This window comes from Pinus tabuliformis, chromosome 6 (assembly GCF_031772625.1).
Source record: "Pinus tabuliformis cultivar Carrire ecotype Pingquan chromosome 6, CPIR1, whole genome shotgun sequence".
Classification (NCBI taxonomy): domain Eukaryota; kingdom Viridiplantae; phylum Streptophyta; class Pinopsida; order Pinales; family Pinaceae; genus Pinus; species Pinus tabuliformis.
Window position 1 is genome coordinate 657,502,703 of NC_142292.1, and position 23,844 is coordinate 657,526,546.

The 23,844-nt window shown below is 37.6% G+C and overlaps 1 protein-coding gene across 1 annotated transcript in view; it reads left to right on the plus strand.

Moving 5' to 3' along the window:
- Positions 1-20,080, plus strand: part of LOC149260317 (ATP synthase small subunit 6, mitochondrial-like) — a 31,483-nt gene extending 11,403 nt beyond the window's left edge. The window contains exon 3 of the mRNA XM_089379835.1: positions 19,807-20,080. Within this exon, the coding sequence (XP_089235961.1) occupies positions 19,807-19,810 (4 nt within the window). The 3' untranslated portion in view covers positions 19,811-20,080. The remainder of the gene's footprint in view (positions 1-19,806) is intronic.
- The last annotated feature ends 3,764 nt before the right edge of the window (positions 20,081-23,844 follow it).

A 23,844-nucleotide genomic window follows, 5' to 3' on the forward strand; every position in this document is an offset into this window, starting at 1 on the left:
AAGATTGTCCTTAGCTTAAGAAGGACAATAACAAGAAGGATAGAGAAGAAGTCCATTTCACTGAAGAAGTGGAGGAAGCTGAAAGAAGGAAGTCCAAGGAAGAGAAGCATTAGAAGCAAGAGCTCGTGACATCACCATAGGAGACATGAAGGATGTTTGATGGTCAAAGGATATAGCTCTTGGTGACCTCATTGAAAAATCAAAGGAAGAAGTCATCCAGGACAAGTCTCATCATACATCAGTTTAAAAGGGAAACATCTGTTGAATAAGGATATGCAAGATGGAATCCTCATTGAAGGATTCACCGATCTAGAAAGGAAGCAAGTGTTTTGTCACGAACTCCAACTTGTGAAGTTCATGGGATGATGGTATGATGACATAAGAGATGAAGCAGATCAAGGGGTTGAAGATCTTTTCAATCAAGGAAGTTGCTGAAAGAAGCCTAGATGACCTAAAGGTAAATAAGGTATGTATGCTTGTATTTAATATTATAAAGTCATGTCGTATGGTTGTAGGTAACAAGGATCACTACTTCTATTTTGAGAATCATGATCAAAGAAAAGGAATCTCCTCCTATGAAAGAATGTCGAAAGGCATGAGTCACACTAGATGAAATCAACATAATATGCCCTCATATGAAGTATGAGGTGGTTGACCACGATGAGGAACTCTGATTAGAAGCCCTTGGGAATGAAGTGTGTGAAAAGGTAGGAAGAGATCGTGATACTATGCAATGAAGGTAGAAGGCATTCAACATCGGAAGTCCAAGAAGATTTGACTAGATCTCCCGGAAGAATGTGAAGACTCTGATGCAAGTCAGAAAAAGATAGAGACCCTTGACATTGAATATCTGTGGGAGATGTGTCAATCTGTATGCAAGATGCTAATAGTTATAGGAAGATGTCATGGTGAAAGATCATCACAAAGGCAACTCTGATTTGAAGTGTTCATTGATTATTTTTTTTGAACTAACATCTGGTTGGGCTTATGTAGCACTGTCAAAGGGAAGATCTGTGAATGACTTCCAAGCAGACCATATAAAAGGATGTAATATCCCTCTGAAAATATGGCATGAAAGCAAAATGACATGAAGCAAAGCCAAATGGAAAATTTAATGGATCACTTTATGATGAGTTGAGAACATGACTAACTCATGAAGACTCCTTGACAAAGAAGAAATTCATGAAATTGAAAGAAGGAGCTCTTCAAGCCGCTGGTTGTTCGAAGATCTCCACATGAGAAGCTACGATAGGTCCCCAGTTAAGAGGGAGCCTGGAAAGAAGTCTCTTACTTGGAAGAAACTTGGAAATTCCTAAGCAGTGAGCTTAGGTACATTCCTTTAATGGAATATATCCTCCTGGGTCGAAAAAGGAGATAGACATGTTGTTCTGTTCTTCACTTGGGAAGACAGAATGGAGGATTGTGTAATCTTTTGGCATTTGATGCTCTTTGAGAATGAGATAGGGCATCCAATAGTAATAGTAGTTGTGGAGGACCGATATTCTTTGTGGGACTGGGGAGTCTAGGAAAAGAATAGTTCTTATGGAGCATATCTTGAGTGAACCCGGGTGGGGTATGTTCCTAGAGAAACAATGATGAGTATGTCTATAAATCATTGGTATTACCAACATTATGCTTTGATCTTGTGGAGAGATAGAGTTGTTAGTCAAGGCCTTGCTATATAACAATGCTGGTTAGTATGATGCTATACAAATGAGTTACAAATCCGATTTTTTCTTATGAGAAATTCTTCAGATTGAGAATGACCAAGTACCATTATGAATACCTCCCTAGTTAAGGGGGAGTGTTGAAAAGTGTAACTAGGTTCGGTCTTCATAATGACATGTAATTAGGATCTTTGTAAATGATGAAATGAAATAAAATTATTTTTGTATGCCTTGCTTCATGGGTTTCATGAGCAAGATATTTTATTTTGTTAGTGGCTCCCATTGAGAGCCTTAGGATTTATCATTAGAGTCAAAAGAATTTATGTCATGAACGAGCTCTTCTTGAGCATGTGTCATATATATATATATATAGTCTATTAAAGTATCTAAGAACCTTCCAAAAGACAAGCACAGTTCTCTCTTGAAATCGGCCTCCAAAACTGTATGGAATAACACATGTCAGCTCACCTAAAGAGACACACCCCTTCGCTATATGTCATGTTGGCTTATATACATGACAAACTATTATAAATATGTGGCTATGATCTTCGCAAAAGAACAATACATAGGTTCGATTTTCGATTTTCGAAATTTTCTCTAAGATTTTCGGGTTACAGTACAAAAGCAAGTTCAGATCTCGAGTGGCCCAGTGAAGTATTATAGTTCGGATATTTCAGGAGTTTGTATGAAGTTTAAATTTGTCCCTCTGTAAATTCAGGTAGACAGGGACAATGAAAAATTTGAGATTCGGATGACTGATTTGAAGAAGAAGTTTTGGTACCCTAAACAAAAAAACTTAGTTCGGAGAGGAGGCTACAGTAAGGTGTGAAGTCTAGGAGCTATATATAATTCAGATCACAGTGAATAAGTGACAAGTTTGCAATATACACAGTGATGAAATAGTGCCACAATCTCGGTGGAACCTCAGTAAGCGTCTTGATGCTATATTTGTGCCAACATAGAAGAAAGATCTCAGTAATATGAGAGCGTGGAGATCTCACAGGTCGAAGTGGAAGAGGAGTCATGAAGAATGGTGACTGTTAAGAGAATGTGTGTCTTGGTCTTGGAGGGGCTAATAGGTTAAGGGTCTTGGTCTTGGTATTTGTCAATTGGAATCTCTATAAGAAGAATTTGTGTGGGTTTTCCTCTCAAAGAGTGAGAGGTTTTTGGCCCTGGCTTGTAGCCTACATGATGTGTCTCGTGTATTTATGTTCATGCATTGGTTACTGTTTGGTGAATAAGAACACTAATAATCTAACATGAAGAGGATCCTAATCTAAGAAGTAAAACACATTCACAAGCAATCACTAATGGAAGAGAAATCCCCTAATGCCAATGCCCTAGATTTCTCAATACTACAGTGGGAAATAAAATAATAAAAAGTGCTTCTAGAAAGTGGGAGAAGCATCCATCGAACCTCTAAAAGGAGGGGAAGCAAATCATTTGAGACATCTTGGTTGGTTTGTTTTTTCTGATTGGTGAGGCTTGGGGAACCATGTTCTCAACATAAGTAGCCCTAGGGTGAAAAACCTTATGTGATTTGGTGAGAGTGGACGAAAATCCATCTCATATCTTGGTGAATTCATTCAGAATTGACAGGTGTGCTTATCAATTATGGTTTTAGTTTGGAGGTCAAATACAATGTTGTGGTAGATATATTTTGAGGCCAAATCCAGTTTGTAACAACCCAGAGAGTTTTATCTCAACATTCTTCCATCATTTGTATGACATGTAATATCATATTCATATTGATATAAATAAGTTGAGATATGCTAAAATTGTATTATATTGCAATTGACATGTTTAATATTAATTTTGTTGGAGTTACATTAATTTATGAGTTTTTATGTTGGCGATTTCTCTAGTATATATTGATAAATTTCGTTGGTATTTTTGGATAAAATATACATCATAATTTTATGAAGAAAATATTCTGTAATATAACGCAAATAATTAGGACGAGATATTATAGTGGTATTAGAGCATGATTTTGGCCAATTGTGTGTTAAAATCAAAGTTTTCCGTATTGTCGTATTGTTCCCAAAGATTAAAGGAGCCAAGTTCGTGGGTTAAAATTCTTAATCTATTTTTCAGAAAATAATTGTTGTAGGTGATTTCTCCATAACTGTCGAAGAAGGAACCTATTGGCCGAAGTAATAATATTGTTTGTAGGTGTTGAAATTGCAGGAAATCACATCATTCTCCAAAAGTTTGAGATTGATTTTATTTTGTTGGGCTGAATTTATTTTCTGAGCTGAATTCATCTTGATGGGTCGAAATTATTTTGCTGGGCCAAAATTATCTTGTTGGGATGAATTTATCCTGTGGAGCCAAATTTCTCTTGCAGGCCCGAAATTATTCTATTGGGACGAAATTATTTTGCTAAGCCAAATTTATCTTCTTGTGCCAAATTTTTGTTATTGGGCCAAAATTATTTTACCGTGCCAAATTTCTCCTGATGGTGTTGGAGGAAATGTAACTAGGTTCGGTCTTCATAAATGTAATTTTTTTGATATTTGTACTTATTCAAGAAAAGAGAATTTATTTTGATATTATTTGTCAATGAGTTTCTTGCTCATTGAAAATAGGACAAGCACATTTTGAAGTGCTTCTAGAGAGTCAAAGTCAAAATGTAATTATGATAAGACCCTTTGAGGGCATGTTACATCATGTATGTCAACATACAAGGTCATGGGAACACCTCCAAGCATAGTCAAATCCTCTCCTAGCACCAACGAAGTCTACAAGCAACAAAATAACGAATAAAAATGAATTTAAGAGCAAACTGTCAAGTCGGGCTTAAGGAGAGTCATGTCGGTTTGAAAAGGAGGGACATACCTTTATTTATAGAGGCTATCCACTCCTCAAAAGGACACCAATCTCACTTTGAAATTTGTAAGCAAGAAAGAAGACAAGGAAGGACGAAGACAAGGCACGAAAAAGGCTTACAAGGACAACGAAGAAAGGAGGAAGGACAACGAAGGTGCAAGACTGTTTTCTAGGGCAGAAAATAGTCACTTGTGCGAAAGAATAAGGACAATGTGCGATCGGATTAGCAGTGAAATTACTGTGGCATATTTTTCATGCTTTGGGCTAGTAACTAGGACTACAAAGGCCTCCTACTCTAGCGTGGAAGGACTCTCAAGCGAAGTAAGGGAGCAGAAAATCGAAGTATGAAGGACTGTTTGTAGGGCTAGAAACAATCACACGTGTGAGGTGCAACAAGGGTATGACAACAAGCTAACAATCTTTTCTTTGGGTGAAGAGATCAAGCCTCTAAGGACTCACAAGCCTAGTGAAGGAGTCCATCTCTCTAAGGTGAAAAAGACTCTAATTGGAAGACGATGTGCTGGAAGACAAAGTGCAGAAGAAGTGACGGAAGATGTGCCAGAAGTGACAGTGCAGAATGAGGAAGGATTTGACTTATGCTTGGAAGATATCCTAGTCAAGGGTCTAGGGTTTGGCAGTTGTTCAAATAAGAGGCTTCAATAAGAGAAATCTCACAAAGGATTTTCCTCTTAGGAGTGGAGAGGGTTTGTCCCCGGCAGAGAGCCAAACTTTGTGTTCTTGTTATTTTGTTTTGGTAACAGTTTGATGAAACACACATTAATAAGAAGAAGAAGATAAATTGTAAAAGTGCATCACAAATTGTTTATCAAGCAACGAAGAATCACTTTACACTACTTTGCCCTAGATTCTCCAACATGGTATCAAAGGGTAGGTGACACATTAAGGAAAGGGCAACTCAAAATCACTGATCAAAAGAAGCATCTACAAAGTTGAAGCATCAAACATAAAAGTCTCAACCACTTCAAGGACAAGAAGGGTCTACAATCCATTGTTCATCAAGAAGGTCTACAAAGCTAGAAGAAGAGCCTTATATAAAGGCACCTACAAAGAAGAGTAGATTGAAGGAAGACCTACAAGTCTTCAAGCAAACCTCATCACCAAGCAAGTCCACTTGAAGAAGGCAACTTGAAGAACATCAAGATCCAGGGAAGACAAGCCATCAAGCCTTCAAGGACGAAGCAAATCCATTACATCTCAAAACCTATCAAGTAAGTACATGCCCCCTTCTAAATATACATCAATGTCTTTTTGCAAGAAAAGCAATAAATTGGTAGGCACCAATAACTTTCCTGCATGGAAGAAGAGGACTGATGTACTACTCAAGGACAATGAACTCCTAGAATATGTCAAAGGGAACATCGCTATCCCTGCTAAGGAACAAACTCAAGCCTTAACCAAGTACAATAAGGATGAGACAAGAGCTCAAAGGATTCTGATGGAATCAATCAAAGACTTTCATTCCCTATGTCTCCAAGTTTGAGACATCAAAAGAAATTTATGATAAGCTAGTAGAGCTATTCGCGTATCCACAACCAGAGAAGTAATATCTCTGAGGAATGAATTTTACAAGATGAAGATAACAAAGGAAGGAATAGCTCCCTACTTCATGAAAATCTCTGAAATGAGAGATCAACTTCAAGAGCTTGGGGAAGTCATGTCTGACAGAGAGATGACAACTGTTGTACTCAATGCTCTACCTGAGGAGTGGGGAAACTTCACATCAAGCATATATGCCAAGAAGGAAGCAACCACTCTCAGTGAAATGTGGTCTCTATGCAGAATAGAGGAAACTAGACTTAAGGCAAAAAAGATGTGGGATCAAAGGAGCAAGCATTTGCTACCATGGCCAAAAGAAAGGGTAAAATTTGGCAAGTTTGGTCCACGAAGAACAAACAACAAAGACATGTCCAAGATCCAATGTTTTGGATGCCAAGAATATGGACACTACAAAAGGGATTGCCCTAAGCTTAAGAAGGACAACAATAACAAAAGGAAGAGGGAGGAAGCTCACATAACTCAAGAGGTGAAAGAAGGAAAGAAGCAAAAGAAGGAAGATCCTCCAGATCTCTACTATTACTAGGTCAAACTCTTTACTTCTAGACTTCTTTCAAAGTTTTAAGTAGAATAGGAGCATGTAGGAATAAATTAAATTGCATGGCTAGAATCACCCTCTAGAATCTAGCAGCATGATGTACATAGAGTTCCCAACACTCATAGATGTAGCATTTATGAGAAGAACAAAAATGCATAAGTAGAAATATCATCTAGAATATAGGAGCATGCAAAAATAGCTCAAGATGTTCATGTAGAAGAATCATACCTAGTATATGACCTCATATATGGTGAAAGAAAATTGATCATGATACGAATCTTAGAAGACCTACATCGTCAAAAGAAAGGAAACATTTGCAAGGCTAGGATCTTTAAGATCCTATGATGGAATCTTCAAAAGAAGGTTCATGAACGAAGGCAAATATCTCATTGGGAATCCCATTCATGGGTTTCAAGAAAAGGATGATATGCAGGCAAGCTAAGATGAAGCAAGAAGGACCACACCAAAGGATGATCAAAGGAGAATCAAGATGAGGTATGTATGCATCAAAGTTTAGTCATGTTATCACTTGTATATTACTAAGTCATGGGTATAGTTCTATAACATGATCAAGCATGAAAGAATCTCTTTCACCAAGAACATGCTCGAAGGCATGTACCACAATGCAATGAAAGTCAACAAAAGAACATGCTCACATAAGGAGCATAAGATTGCTGACTAAGAAGCAAGAAGAAATGCTGATGAGTCCAGAAAGCAAGCAGTGACAGAATGCTCTCACAAGAAGCATTAGATGGTTGACCTATCTATCTGAGGAAGAGAAAATGAAGAAAGAGATCAAGCATGTGAAAAACACCATGATCACCAAGAATCACTATCTGACAAGATGCCTTGAAGATATCTCCTAAAAGAAGGCAAGACAACTCTGATAAAAGGACCCGTGACAACTATGAAGGCCTTGGAGATATTAAGGTGCAGATAACTAATTCTACTCTACAAAGATGTTGTGATGAAGAAGCCATCCAACAAAAGGAAAAGCAATGTTGAAGCAATATCAGGATGAAGTCATGATGGACTACTAAGTACGATGGAGCATCCATAAGGAGAACATTCCGAAGCATGGACAAAATGACAAAGGGGTAGCCAAGATGACAAGAAGAACTTGATAGTCACTTTCCACGAAGCAATGACATGACAAACCAAGAAGGAAAGTGATCAATGGATGGTGCCCTACGTAGAAGAAGTTCGATCGAAGACTTCATGACATCAAGAAAGGAAGGAGATCAAGCAAGTTGAAGGACCCATGAAGAAGAAGCTGCTGATGAAGGAAAGAGTCCCTAGTTAAGAGGGAGCTCTGACAGGTCCTTGATCAAGAGGGAATTTTGAATCACCCTTGATTACAAAGGAGTGACAATTGTGTTTTCCATTTCATGGATCATGCCCTAGACCAGGACTAACAGCCGTAAGTCTAGATGAAAGCCATGAATGGAAATGTAAACACAAGATAGACACAACATTCTTGTCTTCACTTGGGAAGAAAGAATGAGAGGATTAGGTAATCATCTGGCAGCCGATACTCTTTGAGGATGTGTAGGGCATCCAAGACAAGAGTAGGCAGGAGGACCGATATTCTTTGAGGGTTGGGAACCCAAGATAAGAATAGTCCTAGAAGGTCATACTCGAGAACACCCGCGTGGGTATGTACCTTGAGAGACAATGATGAAGGTGTCTATAGATCATTGGTCTCGCCAGCATTGTAGCTCATGGTCTCGTAAAGAGATGGAGTTGTTAGTGAAGGCCTTGTACTATGACAATGATGTTATAAATAGATGGATTGCTAATCCGGTTTCTCTTATGTGAATTCTTCAAGATTGAAAATTGGCAAACACGTTGTAATGTTGTATGAATACCTCCCTAGATAAGAGGGAGTGTTGGAGGAAATGTAACTAGGTTCGGTCTCCATAAATGTAATTTTGATATTTTACTTATTCAAGATAAGAGAATTTATTTTGATATTATTTGTCAATGAGTTTCTTGCTCATTGAAAATAGGACAAGCACATTTTGAAGTGCTTCTAGAGAGTCAAAGTCAAAATGTAATTATGATAAGATCCTTTGAGGGCATGTTACATCATGTATGTCAACATACAAGGTCATGGGAACACCTCCAAGCAGAGTCAAATCCTTTCCTAGCACTAACGAAGTCTACAAGCAGTAATATAATGAATAAAAATGAATTTAATAGCAAATAGTCAAGTCGGCCTTAAGGACAATCATGTCGGCTTGAAAAGGAGGGACAAACCTCTATCTATAGAGGTTGTCCACTCCTCAAAAGGACACCAATCTCACTCTGAAATCTATAAGCAAGAAAGAAGACAAGGAAGGACGAAGACAAGGCAAGGAAAAGGGTTACAAGGACAAAGAAGAAAGGAGGAAGGACAACGAAGGTGCAAGATTGTTTTCTACGGCAGAAAACAGTGACACGTGCGAAAGAATAAGGACAGTCTGCGGCCAGATCAGCAGTGAAATTGCAGTGGCATATTTTTCATGGTTTGGGCTAGTAACTAGGCCTACAAAGGCCTCCTACTCTAGCGTGGAAGGACTCTCAAGCAAAGTAAGGGAGCAGAAAATTGAAGTATGAAGGACTGTTTCTAGGGCTAGAAACAGTCACATGTGCGAGGTGCAACAAGGTTATGGTAACAAGCTAACAATCTTTTGTTTGGGCGAAGAGATCAAGCCTCTAAGGACTCACAAGCCTAGTGAAGGAGTCCATCTCTCTAAGGTGAAAAAGACTCTAATTGGAAGATGAAGTGCTGGAAGATAAAGTGCTAGAAGAAGTGCCGGAAGTGACAGTGCAAAAAGAGGAAAGTTTTGACTTATGCTTGGAAGATATCCTAGTCAAGGGTCTAGGGTTTGGAAGTTGTTCAAATAAGAAGCTTTAATAAGAGAAATCTTACAAAGGGTTTTCCTCTCAAGAGTGGAGAGGGTTTGTCCCTTGTAGAGAGCCAAACTTTGTGTTCTTGTTATTTTGTTTTGGTAGCAGTTTGATGAAACACACACATTAATAAGAAGAAGATAAATTGTAAAAGTGCATCACAAATTGTTATCAAGCAATGAAGAATCACTTTACACTACTTTGCCCTAGATTCTCCAACAAACGGGCCACAATTATTTTACTCGGCTGAATTTATCTTGCGTACCAACTTTCTCTTGCCGGTCCAAATTTCTCTTGTTAAGTCGAATTATTTCACTGGGCTGAATTTATTGGAGTAGTTGATTAAATTCGCCAAGTCAAAAAAAAAGATTCTTCCTCTGTATTAATGGTTGGGTTTTTGGGTGTGGAATTTTTCAATTGAAAATTTGTGATTTACCGACTAGAATTTCTTAAAATTTTCAGTGAAATTACTTTTGGAGATTGCTTAAGAAATTTGAAAAAAATTGTGATTAGCATGTTGACTATTTGTAAAGGTGGAATTTAAAAATTTTGCTCATGGATGACAGATGGAAACATGCCTTAGAAGGTCTCACAAAATCCATAAATAACTTAGAGAGAAAGTGGAATGAGCACAACTGTGCATCAATTGGTTCTTTGGGCTACAATGATTCTTTGGACGAAAGAACAAAATAAAACAACAAACCTTTTTCAAAAGGAGAGTCCATGCCATTCTACAACATGGAGCAACATTGGCATAGTAGACTTGTTCCATGTATAGGAGTTCATGCATTCGATTCTTCCCACGGGATGGATTGGTAAGAGATTATGAGTTGGTATCCTATTGATGGGGTGATTCTTGGGAGGATATTCTTAGTTGGGGGCATAGCACAACATGAGCCCTTAGGCATGGGCAATGATGGAGGGCCAAGGTGGTGTCATAACCCACAGGTCCTAGAGCCTAGTTGGCATTGGGATCCAGGTGGATCTATTGATGGTAGGTTGAGTCAGAGATGGGTTTGGGATCCAGGTATTGAGGGATCCATTCATGTTTGGTTAGCATGGAGGCATGTTGTGACCTAGTGGTTTGTGTGGGATCTTGGTATCGGTGTACAAATGCCTCAACAGTGGATAAATGTAGATTACTTAAGGGCAAACAATCTTGGGGCGGGAGGATTTGTAATGCCTCCATTCTCAGTTTCCCTTATGATGTTGCTAGGATGGGTTTCTAGGGTTGGTGATAACCTGGTTATGTGAATAGATTTTGTTGACAGTGGGCCCAAAGGGTTTTGGAGGAGTTTTATGGGATTCGACATGGAGCACTCACAACATTTCATCATTAGGGTCAGTTTCACACAATTTATTCTTGGTTGTGCTGCATTTCAAAAATTCCCATAAAACGAGGTTATTAATGAGCATATCTTAATTAAATACGCTTAAGGTGTCATTTTGGGAAGAATATTTGATGAAACACCTAAGTGTAATAGCTCGTTGGAACTGGAATGCAAAGATCTACAGGATGGGATGGTAAAAAGTGGCTTTAAGAGAGATTGTAGAGGTAGATTTACCATTTTCTTAGATTAAAAGTGACTTTAATTAAATATAAAAAAACGGAAATGCTTAATTAAGGAAAAAGGCCAAGTGACTAGAATAAAATAAAATAAAAAGTCACATAAGGTAAGGACGAGAGGAGAACCTTCTAGAGCGGGAAATAAAATAATAAAAAAGTGCTTTTAGAAAGCGGGAGAAGGATCCATCAAGCCTTTAAAAGGAGGGGAAGCAAATCATTTGGGACATCTTGGTTGGTTTGTATTTTGTGATTGGTGAGGTTTGGAGAACCAGGTTCTCGGCTTTAGTAGCCCCAAGATGAAAGCCTAAGTTGCACTGAAACAAATATGACAATGGATATAGATACGGGGTTTGAAATCATCATCATCAATTCAACATAAACATTGTTTGATTGTTATCATCATCAATGATCATTATAACATTCAACATATCATCCAGTTTTTGTTTTAGATTTCAGTTATCAACATCATCATCAAAATTAGTAATGCACACTACATGGTACAAATTACAAAATGAACTATCATTGATAGTCTACTATCATATGACATATTATGTTTTTAAATGTGCATTGTTCAAAAGTTTAAAACATCATCATAAATTACATTTACATATCAAATATTTCTTCAAGATCCTCATCTACATTTGAATCCTCTCCAGTAGTGGGAGCATTGCTTCCATGTCCACTTGACGAAGCAATTATTGTTGCCTCTTCATTACACAAGGTCATATGAGACATGACATTCAACCTCATATCCAAGTTAGGCAACTCTGGTTCCACATCCCATAGTTTGGTGGGCACAAATTTTGTTTTTGTCACTCTTGTGTGACAAAAGGCGAAGGTTCGAATGAACATACACTAGTTCCTTAGCCTTCTTGGAGCCCAATTTGTTTCGCTTCACTGAATGGATGAAGCCATATGTACTATTGTTCCTCTCTGCTGAAGAGGATCTAACAACCTGTGAAAATATCATGATAGCCAATTTTTGGATATGTGGAAGTTCCCCACCATAGTAGTTCCACTAATCAATCGGACTTAATATGATCTTGTCCCTCATAGAATCAAGATTTGTACCCAAGCACTTTATCCCACAAAATGAGCAAACTTTGAATGAATCCAAATCCCAATATCAAGATTCACTGATAGCTTTCTAAAAACTTTCTTAAATCCTTGTGAGACTTTTGGGTCTTTGTTTGGTGTGGTTCTTTTTGGATTACTTAGCAACTCTGTAGAATAATATTTTGGAATCATTGCATAGGCCAAAAGGGGCAATGGGGTGGTCATTTTGTTCCACCTTCTGGTCAATATATCTTTTACTTATTTGTAAAAGACTTCATCTGAGTCCTTCTCCTTGGCATTTATAACCACCCTTATCTTCTCTGTCATGGAGTTAATGCCCTCAACACCTCTCCCAAATTAGGCATATTTGTGTCAAACATCTGTAGCAAATCCACAATTGGCTTAGTAAATGTCAAGAGGCACTCCATTCTATCCCACCATTCATCATCAACAACCAACCTTTTCACTGCTTGTGTTCTTTCAGTTTGAGATTGCCTCCATTGATTCCAAAGAGAACTGCATACCATTGATTGTAATGCTTCTTTCACTTGCATAAGCCTTGTTAAGACTATGACGTGAGAAGCAAAACGAGTCTCGACAACTTGAAAGTGCCAATGTTTCAATAAATTAAAAATCATAATTGATAGAATACCATTTATGATTCTCGAATCATGACTTATTTGAGAACCCAATTTACATATTTGAATTTAAATTTTAGAGTCATAGAAATTATAAATTCTTGAAATATACTTTAAAGTTTAGGTACCTTAAGGAGCCCCAACTTTGCAAATTCCTTGTAGAGCCTTGGGACATGTGGTGGTTTGTGATGAAGGCTTGAATTTCTTTTGCCTCTTCGAAAATAAGTCTAATCCACTCAATTTGCTTCCCCATCTTGCTCAACATGAGGTTCAATGGATGTATAGCACAAGGGGTCCAAAAGAGGTGTTGATATTTGCCTTCAATAATTAGGCTTGCTGCTCTACACACCGTTGCATTGTCAGTTATTATTTGGACAACATTTTCTGGCCCTACCATTTCAATCACTTCAATCAAGATGTCAACAATGAATTGGGAATATTTCAGCTGCCTCTCACAATCCACTGGCTTCAAAAATATTGCCCCCTTTGGGCTCTGAGCAATCACATTGATCAAAGACCTATGCCTTTGATCTTTCCATTCATCACAAATGTTGGACACCCTTGAAATGCATCATGAAATACAAATGGGGTTTTATTTGGCCTCCAAATCTAACTTCTCAACACTCAACAATGTTGTGCAAACCTTCTCATATCTAGGGCTCTTGTACCCTTTTGGGGATTCATTCATTGCTGTAATCATCTGTGCCCAGTGAGGAGATTGCACGAGGTTAAAGGGAGGGCCATTTGCATAGATGCATTGACCTATCGCTGCATCTGCCTTCTCTCGAGCATCATTATTAAAACTCTTTTCAAACGGTCCCAAAATAGACTGCTTTGAACTAGGGCTGCCAATTCCATAAGAGGGAAGTGGAGGCTTTGATGAAGACGCTCCCAACCTTGTTGGTTGCTTGAATTGAGAATTTGCCTCGCCTTGTTCCTATATTTTGCAACTTTTTCCTTGCTTAAACCTTTTCCCTCTATCCCATTCTCTTTAGGTGGGTTAGTGCATATTCAAATCCCAGTGTTTCTTAACACAAGTAAATGTGCTTTAAGCTGGGTGTATGATCCCTTAAATTCCTTTTGACACTCATTGCAAACCCATGCCAATGATCCCCTTCCTTGGATCTTCCCTACAATAGTTACATATTTCCAAAGTGGTGACTTTGTATCAACTTTAGGTGCTGATTCAATTTCTTGTTCCTCATTACGAATGGATTAACTTGAAGATGCCATAAATGGGATGTTTCCAGTAACTTAGTAATGGATGAAATGTATCATGGCAAGAACATCTGCCACACTATAAAGGGTGAAAATTTAATATCTATTGATGTTCAGTGAATAAATTATAGGTCATATTCAGTCCCCACTTCATTCCAAATTCTAGCAACAACTATTTTCAGAATAAGGGCTATTTTGCACACTTAATTAAATTTAAATAACTTTGAGTTGAGTAATCAACTTCTTCACAAAGGCTTTAAGTTGAACTAAATCTAAATAAATAATGTGCAATTTTTTATTATTCTGAATGTACCTGGAGCCTGAAGTTATACTATCTGTTCATAAATAAATAATGTATTTATAGGTTCAACTTGAAAGGATCTGGTTTGTTGGATCATAGTAAGGACACCACTGATTCTTTGGGGTTCATTTGACAGAGATATTAAAAATTTAATTAATAGTCACCCTTCTTATTGCTAATTTTATCATATAATGATGCCAGTCCAGGGTTCTTAGCCATGAATTTAGAGGGGTTTTATTTACAACAGTTCTGAAGTATGTGGTTGAAAGTAATGGGAACATCTTATACGTGTAACACTTCATCAATGAAATGAAAGGGCTTTGTAAGTTTGTAGTTCCTCACTACGTGACATGAGGACATGCCGATCACTCGCTGAGTTGGCCTCACTTTGACCTCATTTTATTCAAGGCAGAGACATACACAGAAGCGGGGAAGCCCATTCCGTTGTGAGAAATAAATCCTATAATGATCATGTTGGTTGGACAATGAACTTATAGAAGATCTCCCACGTGATGATTACGGTTGGCCAATCCAATATCAAGGTAGTTGTTCCTTTCCCTCCAGAGAGGGAGGAAGGTAGGGAGACTGAGAGAATAAGCCGTCTTCCTATGAATATTAGCTAACTAGCCACTGACTGTCACTGATTGAAGGCACATATTTTGCTCTTAACTCTTCCCTGGCAATAATATTGAGTCCAAGCTCTCCTTGAGACGGCCTCCTCCAACCCCAAGCAGTGACGGCCTCCTTCGGGAAATGAATGTTGACGACCTCCTCCAACAATGAAATGGGGTGATATAGGTTAAGAGGGGGGTGGGCCCAAAAACACAAAAACTCTGTGACTTTTCCTACGTTTTATGGGCGGATCTGTTTCTGAAAATCCGGAAAAGGATCACAATTTTACGTGATACATTTTCGGATTTTTGGAAACTGATGCAAAAAAATTTACAAACATCTGAAATGTTTCGGAACTGGGATCTGGTGTTTCTGAAAATGTGAAATGGCTACGAAACATTTCAGTGGTGTTTCACAGGGAAATCGTACGCTTTTTTGTTTCCAAAATGCTGAATGGCGTTTTTGGGGTTGGAGGGATGTTTCTGGTAACCTAGACGAAAACCCTTGGGTGATTTGGTGAGAGTGGATGAAAACCCATCTCATCCCTTGGTGAATTCATTCAGAATTCACCGGAGTGCTTATCAGTTGCAGTTCCAGTTTGGAGGTCAGATCCAATGTCGCAGTAGATATATTTTGAGGCTAGATCCAGTTTGTAGTAGCTCAGAGAGTTTTATCTCAACATTCTTCCATTATTTGTATGGACATGTAATATCATATTTATATTAATATAAATAAACTGAGATATGCAGCATCTGTTTTATATTGCAATTGCCATGTTTAATATTAATTTTGTTGGAGTTTATAGTGATTATTAATTTCTGATTTTTATGTTGGCGATTGCTCTGGTGGTATAAATTGATAAACTTCCATTAAGACGGGATATTACACCTAAGGTTGATGTGACACATGTCAGCCCAATGTGATATTTCAAAAAAGTTAAATTAATAACAATGCAGTTTGATGAGATGTGTAACATCTAATGTTATGATGGATGTGTAGACCCCGAGTTAAGATGGATCTACACTACTCTTGACATGATTGTTTCTATCTTTGATTGTACCAAGATAAATGAAGCGAACAAAGTTCCTTCTACAGATTAATTAGTCCAGAAGACTTGGAATGTAAAGATATCCATGAGATTATATATTAAATGTGTGAATAAGAATGATTTTACAATGAGAACGAGAGGCTTGCTTATATACCAAGCAGGTGTCTCTTCATGGAGAGTCATGTCTCATTTAGACATGACTCTTCAGCCTAATTACTAATTAACTAATAATTATTTATGGTTATTATCATTTACATTATTTTACATTATTTCTTATATATTTATTCATAACATTGCCTTCCTCCTCAAAAAGCTTTGTCCTCAAAGCTTGTTAATGAAAAAGGCTTGATCTCTTTTTCGGCTTCGAATGTCTTTCTGTCTCGGAATTGTCATCTTTGTCGATACATGTTGATATGATCTTCTAAGTGACAAACAAAATTGTCGCACTGAGAAGGGATTAGACCATCCCAGATTAATCTTCTGTGTAATATTCTGATCACTGGAATTTTGTAACGATTTGTCATCATAGGACTGGATTGAGGTTACATCACTATTCTCTGGAACATCAATTTGTTGTTTCGGTTCTAAATGGTACATATACGTAGCTTGATTGAGTTGTCTACTCTCGTGATTCGGATGTCGATATGGAACTTTTTTGGTTTGACTTTCCCTTATTGGGCATGTGGCAATTTTTAGATTTTCTTCTGGCGAAGATGTTGAGTTGGTTATGGAACATTCACTTGGGATGTTCATTGTCTGAACTGCAACATCTAAGTGTGTCGTTTCTTCAACTGACTTGTTTTCTTGAGTTGTCATATTCATTGGATCGATGTTCGTTCCCTTATTTTCAACTTGGACTGTTACGACTGGAGATTTCGACACTTCTTCTTGAGTGAATTGTTCTAACTTGTCTTTTAATGCTTTCTTATCATCCTTAAGTTTCTTAATTTGAGTGAGTAGACTTTGATTATGGTTTCTCAGACGTAAAAGTTCTTTGATTTTTGATTTATTAACCTTATTTTCAATGTTTTGAATTTTAAGCTTTTCACCTTTTAGATCTCTGATTTGTTCTAATAATTTTTTATTAAGGTTCTTTAAACGCAAGGTTTCTTCTTCTTGTTTTGATAAGTGCTTCTTGATTTCTTTCTTTGTGACCTTAGTCTTTTTCACTTGTGCCAGTAATTTTTTGATGTGGTCCTTACGACGAGAAATTTCTTCGTCTTTTTCCATTATTTCTTTGTAATGCATATCCACAAGATTTTTATGTTCATGTTCTAACGCTTTTTTGTTTGGTTGAAGTTTGGCAATTTTGCCATTCTCTTGATCTTTTAGCCGCACTTTCTTGGTAGATTGGATTACATCGTTTTGTGGGAGTGATGATGGACGTTCAACTTGCAATTGGGATTCCCATTTCTTTCTCTCCTCATTAAAATCAGCGCGTTGTCGCTCAAGTATTGCAATTAATTGTTCTATATTTCTCGTGAATTGTTTTTGTTCATTACTTAGAGATTCCATATTTTTTTTTCATTTTTTTATCTTCCCCTTCTTTTTTTATTATTAATTTTTATTGTTATTCCTATTTTTCACCTTTTCAATAATTTTTTCTTAAATATATATATAACTACTACTTTATTTATTTATTTATTTTTTTAGACCTTTTTTTCCTTTCTAAATGATCTATATATCCTCTTTACAAGATATGGTTTTAATACTCTTTTATTTATTTATTTATTTATTTATATATATGAATATAATATTCTTATTATATAACTTAAAATTTAATGATATATAAAACTATATCACTAAGAGTCACAAAGCGTTACCTTGAAGGATGATGACGCTCAACAGTGAAACGTGACAGTTTAAGGGATGGGATCGGTGGAAAGACGGTGCACAGGATGTTTGACGACTTTGATAAAACGATACAATACAGGACGTTTAACGAGTTTGATAACACACGTCGTTTGCAAAGAACAAGGAACAATGGAAGGACGTGGTTTGTTGGGGGCGTGGATGAGCAGAGCGACAACAGGGATGGCGATTGAAAGTTGATGGGAGTAGGGACGTGACAAGGAAGACAAATTGTCGGCACAACAGAGTGGTCGTAGGGACAAGGGAACTATATTAGTGGAGGAGCTAGGGATTGTCGTCAGCAGTGGCAAATTGTGGCAGTTGTCGAAAAAATATACAGGGGTCTTCTGCGGTCAACAAGAAATTCAAGGAGAGGTGGCGACTGCGATTAGGTGATGGTGTTAGCGTGGTCAACTCGCCTGACAGTGTTGAGTGTAAAGGATGGCGTACGTGGGAGATATAGGTCAATAGGGGCATGGGATATGTGGTTGGAATCAACGTGATTGAAGGCGATTGGCGGTTGGCACATATAGTTGGTTGTGGTTAAATGGTGGTGGTGGCCCATCAACTACGACGCCAGTTGGTTAGCATCTCCAGTGCGGTGGTGGAGGATGGCTTTCAGCGGAGTCTGTTGCAGATGGGAGTGAGGCGTCGATGGCTGCGGACAACCTAGTTAATTTTTTTTTTCTTGAATTTAATATAATTATTTTATTATTTTATTTTATATATATAGTGAATTTTTGTTTTTGTTTTTTTTTAAATAATTTTTTTTCTATAATCTCTTTCCCCCTTCTTTTTTTTAACTTAACTTTCTTCTTCTTCTTCTTCTTCCTTTTTTTTATATATATTTTTTGCCAATTTATATGTTGATTTCAGATTTATTTATTTTTAATTTTTATATTTTTTATACAATTTGTTGTTGTTGTTTCTTTTAAAATAAATTCTTTTTCTATAATTTCATATATATGATTTCTTTTTTAATTTCAATGGCCAAAGGCCTGATGTCGAACTTGCAGAGAGGAGAAACTCCTACTTTGTAGTGAGACGCTTGAATCTTTGACGGCAACAATGTTGACGAAGTTTGATGGTCAAAAGCTGGAATCAGACGTGGCTTTAATACCAAATGAAGCGAACAAAGTTCTTTCTACAGATTAATTAGTCCAGAAGACTTGGAATATAAAGATATCCATAAGGAAACAAATATTATTATTAAATGTGTGAGTAAAAATGATTTTACAATGAAAACGAGAGGCTTGCTTATGTACCAAGCAGGTGTCTCATTTAGACATGACTCTTCAGCCTAATTACTAATAATTATTTATGGTTATTATCATTTACATTATTTTACATTATTTTTTATATATTTTATTCATAACAATAAATGAGGTGTATTCTCCAGCGTAGGAGATGTGTAATGTCCATGCCTAAAGATGATCTGACATGTGTCATAAGTCAGCTCAATATAATCTGTTAAAAAAAATAACAGCCATGAAGAAAATCCCAACCAATACGCGCGCACAGATTTGTGGAGGATATTTTCAGCACAGAGAAATTTGCATGTTAACCTCTTTTTGATCTCTGTCAGTTTTAATAGATCTAGAGTTAAGGTGGATCTAGAGTCTAGACTAATATTTATTAACCATCTAATGTGTCATATGTGGTCAGCTTTTTCTAATCTGCTAGCTATTGGTTACTGTTCAGCACAATTGGTTATGTTAGACAACTTTTCTCTATCTGGAGGAACCCAGATATCTCTGGGCTATTCTTGAGTCTTCCTGTTGATATTGCTTAGATACGAGCATATTTTCGTCTCTGGTAACATGTCATGTTCTTGCTGTTGTTAGTTTCAAATCCATTTTCGTTGTGGGGGGTATTTTTCTTAAAATGCTTTAAATTATAGTGTTTGGCACACATTATATTTTTCCAATTGCACTTCTCTTCCGTGGAGTTAATTGTGTGTATTTGCTCTACTGTCTCTGGCAATAACAAAAACATATTTTTTTAATGTGTACAGGTGAAATCTATCAAGCAAACCATGCTAGATCTCAATGGCTTTTAGCATGGATAGTTTTATTTCTCTGGTGTCTGTTCTGTTGAAGGTGAATTCAGATCCTTGGATTTTTTCATTTATCTGGTTCTCTCAACGGATCAAATAAAATTCTGATTAAGATTCTTACTAGGTATTTGTAAACTTTCAGATTTTCATGGAAATACTGTGAAAATTATGAGTTTGACAATTGTTGAATGTTCCTCGAGTTTTATGGTAATAAAATACATTTTCTCATTTAGCTCAGAAGTTTATAATCAGTTTACAATAGTTATTTCCTTGTGTGAATGTAAAATAAATCTTTCAATATTGGGGTAATCCATATTCTATGAATCTCAATTTTAAATCTCAGTAATCATTAGATTTTTGTTTTTTAAGGATTGCAAATGTTCCTTAAAAAATGCAATGATTTGGTTATTTCGACCCGCTAACGTTGGAAGATGGTATGTACATACATTTACAAAGATGGTATGTTTTAGCTTGTACTGGGCACAGTTGCTAATATAAATTTATTGAGAGATACCGACGACAAGGGAGGAAAACGGACAATCTTGTACTTAAACAATATCTTGTAAAGAATCAGAATGGATAGATATTACAATCACATGCCAAATACTTTACTTAAACCAATAACTGAAATATGATACTCCTTCCCTGTTTATGAGGTCAGTGAACTGCAGAGAAGCACTATTTTCAAGTCGAATTACCCTCTCTTTTTTGGAAAGAGAGTCCAACTCCTGGATTCTCTTCCAAATTATATAGAAGGCTCAAATAATGCTTACTAAAAATAGTAGAAGGCCGTTACCTTCTGTGTTGATATTCTTAATTCCATTTTCCATATAATAATGTTTTACCTAAGTGAAGATAACTCTTATGTTTATTATGTTTGTTAGTCTTTTTAAAATATATTTGTTCATAATTGTTATCTCAACTACCTTTGTTGGTCTTGTGAAAATCCAAGCACTTTATACAAGGGGTCATTTTATATATTAACGTAAAATAAAACCTTTGTGCTTTTGAACCTTATCTATTGTGTGTGGAGTTCATTGTTTTGATTTTCACAAAACAAGGAATTATTTTCTCATCTGTTGTGTGTGGAGGTCATTGTTTTGATTTTTTTTTGTACAGAGAAGGGAAATTTTCTGGTTTGATGTGAGCATCTATCAGTTTAGCTAATCCTTCTTGGGGCTGTAAGAATTAAATTGTAAGATTGCAATTGCAAGCAATCTGGACTTTCTACTCAGCTAGCTCTTGTTGGGCTATTGCTGTTTGTCACTCACATCAAATTATCCATTAGCTTTGCAGTCAAATCCCATCAAGATTAAAAAATGTCATTTAGTCTATCTGAGCTGCAATCGTATCCTGTTGTATGGTGTTTTTTTCCCGGGGAGAAAATATCGTAATTTCCATTAATTTGTTGAAAATTACATGCTGTAAATGCCATAGGCATATGCAAATACTGTGACCGTAGTCAGCTGTTGAAGTTACGAATTGTAAGTTCTAAACAAAGAAAGACCCTGTTGGGTGTGCTAGTGTTGCTGTACATATATAAATAATTACATATTCAAAAATTCACTAGTGGTGATCGCTGTTCTGTTGCCAAAATTATGATAATTACATGATAGAAAAAACTGTGAAAAAAGACAAGTATAGACTGCTGAGATTAGGGCCTGTCTGCCCTCCAAAGTTCCCGATCCATATATGGTCTGTGGAAGCACTGGTAGGTCCGCTCCGGTGTGTACTCTGTGATCAACCATTCTCCTCGAGGACAATGCGTTGCCTCTTTCGATAGTTTGTCTGCACTTTCATTATGCTCCCTGCAAATATGAGTGCATGAAATGTGATCAAAATGTGTTTTGAGAAAAACAATTTCATCCAAAATAGTTTTGAGAGTATAAGCATGGCAAGATGTTGTGTTGTTAAACCAGTTTATGACTATTTTGGAATCCCCAAAAATTTGTATGTGTCTGCGCTGTTTGAGGATGGTAAAATGTAAAAGGTGTCGGAGAGTAATCAACTCTGCATAATTATTTGTACCCTCTCCCAACCCCATGCATATGTGAAAGTAATGAGTCTCTGATAGATGAAAAATAATGCCTCCTCCACAGCCCTGTACTTGTGCAGCCCCATCAAAATATGCCCAGGGGTGGGCTTTGTCAATCTGTTCCTGTGTGATGATCCGAGTTCTGAAGACTTGTTCCTCCGCTGGGAGTTCCCCATAGCTCGAACAAATTTTTGGAGGTATCAGGGCCCAGATTATATTCCGGCCTCTAAAAATGATGTTATTGCGGCACATCCATATGTGCCAAGTGACCAGAAGCGGCATATTCCTAGCTGTCGGTTTAGTTGCAGCTTTCCACCATCTATCCCAGGCATTTGGGATATCGGCCACATTCCAGGAATGCTTGATATTTAGTGTGCAGGACTTGAGACCAGAGAAGTTGGGAGGTGGGGATTGAGACTAGAGAAGTTGGGAGGTGGGGCAAGTGAGGAATAAATGATGATTTGATTCCTCCTCCTCATGGCATAAAACGCACCAAGTCGGACCTGGGAAAGCCCGTTTTCTGAGGTTTGCTCCTGTAGGTGTTTTATCCATTATGATGTTCCACATCAGTAATTTTGTGCGCGGAGGGGCTTTTAACTTCCAAAGATGGCTCCACCAGCTCATCAGTCTGTCCGGCTTGTGCTCAGCATGTATAATATCATACCCTTGCTTGGAGTAGTGCCCATTTTTAGTAAAACCCCATATCAATTCATCCTCCTCATCATTTAGGCGCACATGGGATTCTGATAAAGTCTGCAGAAAAATTCTCCACTGTCTTTCCCATTGATCCGGGATATTCCATGCCTCTCCTGTGTGCCATGCTTGCTGCAAAATGGTTGAGTTACGAGGGTCTCCAAGATGTGATATGAACAGGACACCATTTTGGTTGAGGAGTGTGATCAATTCCTGTGGGAGTTGGTAGGCATTCCCACTGCCAATCCAGGGATCAATCCCGATTCGGACTGACTCCCCATTCCCAATCCTCCAGATAAGGCCCCTTTTAATGATGGGCAGGGTGTTGATTACGGCCCTCCAGATGACTGAAATACCTTTCCTGTTCCATGTGGGTCGCCTTAACCAGTCTAGTACAGTGCTAGGCCAAATGTATTTGTGGGTGACCACCTCTGACCAAAGACTCTTGTGCTTTAGGAGTAGCCAACCTTGTTTAGTAGCCAGTGCATGTGCGAAAGTCGGGAGGTGCTTTAAATCCCAACCTCCCCATTTCTTGGGGGTTGTAATCCGACTCCATTTGACCCACGCAAAAGGATTTCCATATTTTGTCCCTTCCACAGGAAATGGCTGCAGACTCGTTGGATCCTATGTAGAATCCCCAAGGGGATCCAGGCCAAATACATCCAAAAGATGGGTGGTTTCTAGTACTGCTTTTATGAGTACCATTCTTCTAGCTCTGGATAGAAGGCGATGACACCAGATATTTATTCTTTTTTCCACCTTTGAGATCAACCAGGTCCAATCTGCTATCTTGTAGCCATCTGCTTTAATCCTGAATCCCAAATACTCCAGACCATCCTATAGAGCCAAAATTTGGAATGGGAAATATTGAAGGGCTAGCTGAGTTTCTTGTTGAGTACAATTAGAAAAGGATATAGTGGACTTTGCCCTATTTATTTCCATTCTTGTAGCAGCACTGAAAAGTATCTTTGTGAGGGTGATGATATCCTGAATACCCCCATTAAGGAAAATGAGTATATCATCAACAAAAAGTAGATGAGTTAAAAGGTAGTGATCAGTAATCATGAGGCCCCGGAGTCTCCCAGCTCGCTTCTTAGTTGCTATGAGTCTGCTCAGGCCTTCCATAACCAGAAGGAAAAGTAGGGGGGGATAAGGGACATCCTTGCCTGATTCCCCTCTCCGCTTGAAAGGAATGGGAGGCTGACCCATTGATAAGGATTGCAAAAGAAACCGATGTGATACATCCCATAATCCATCTGGTGAACTCC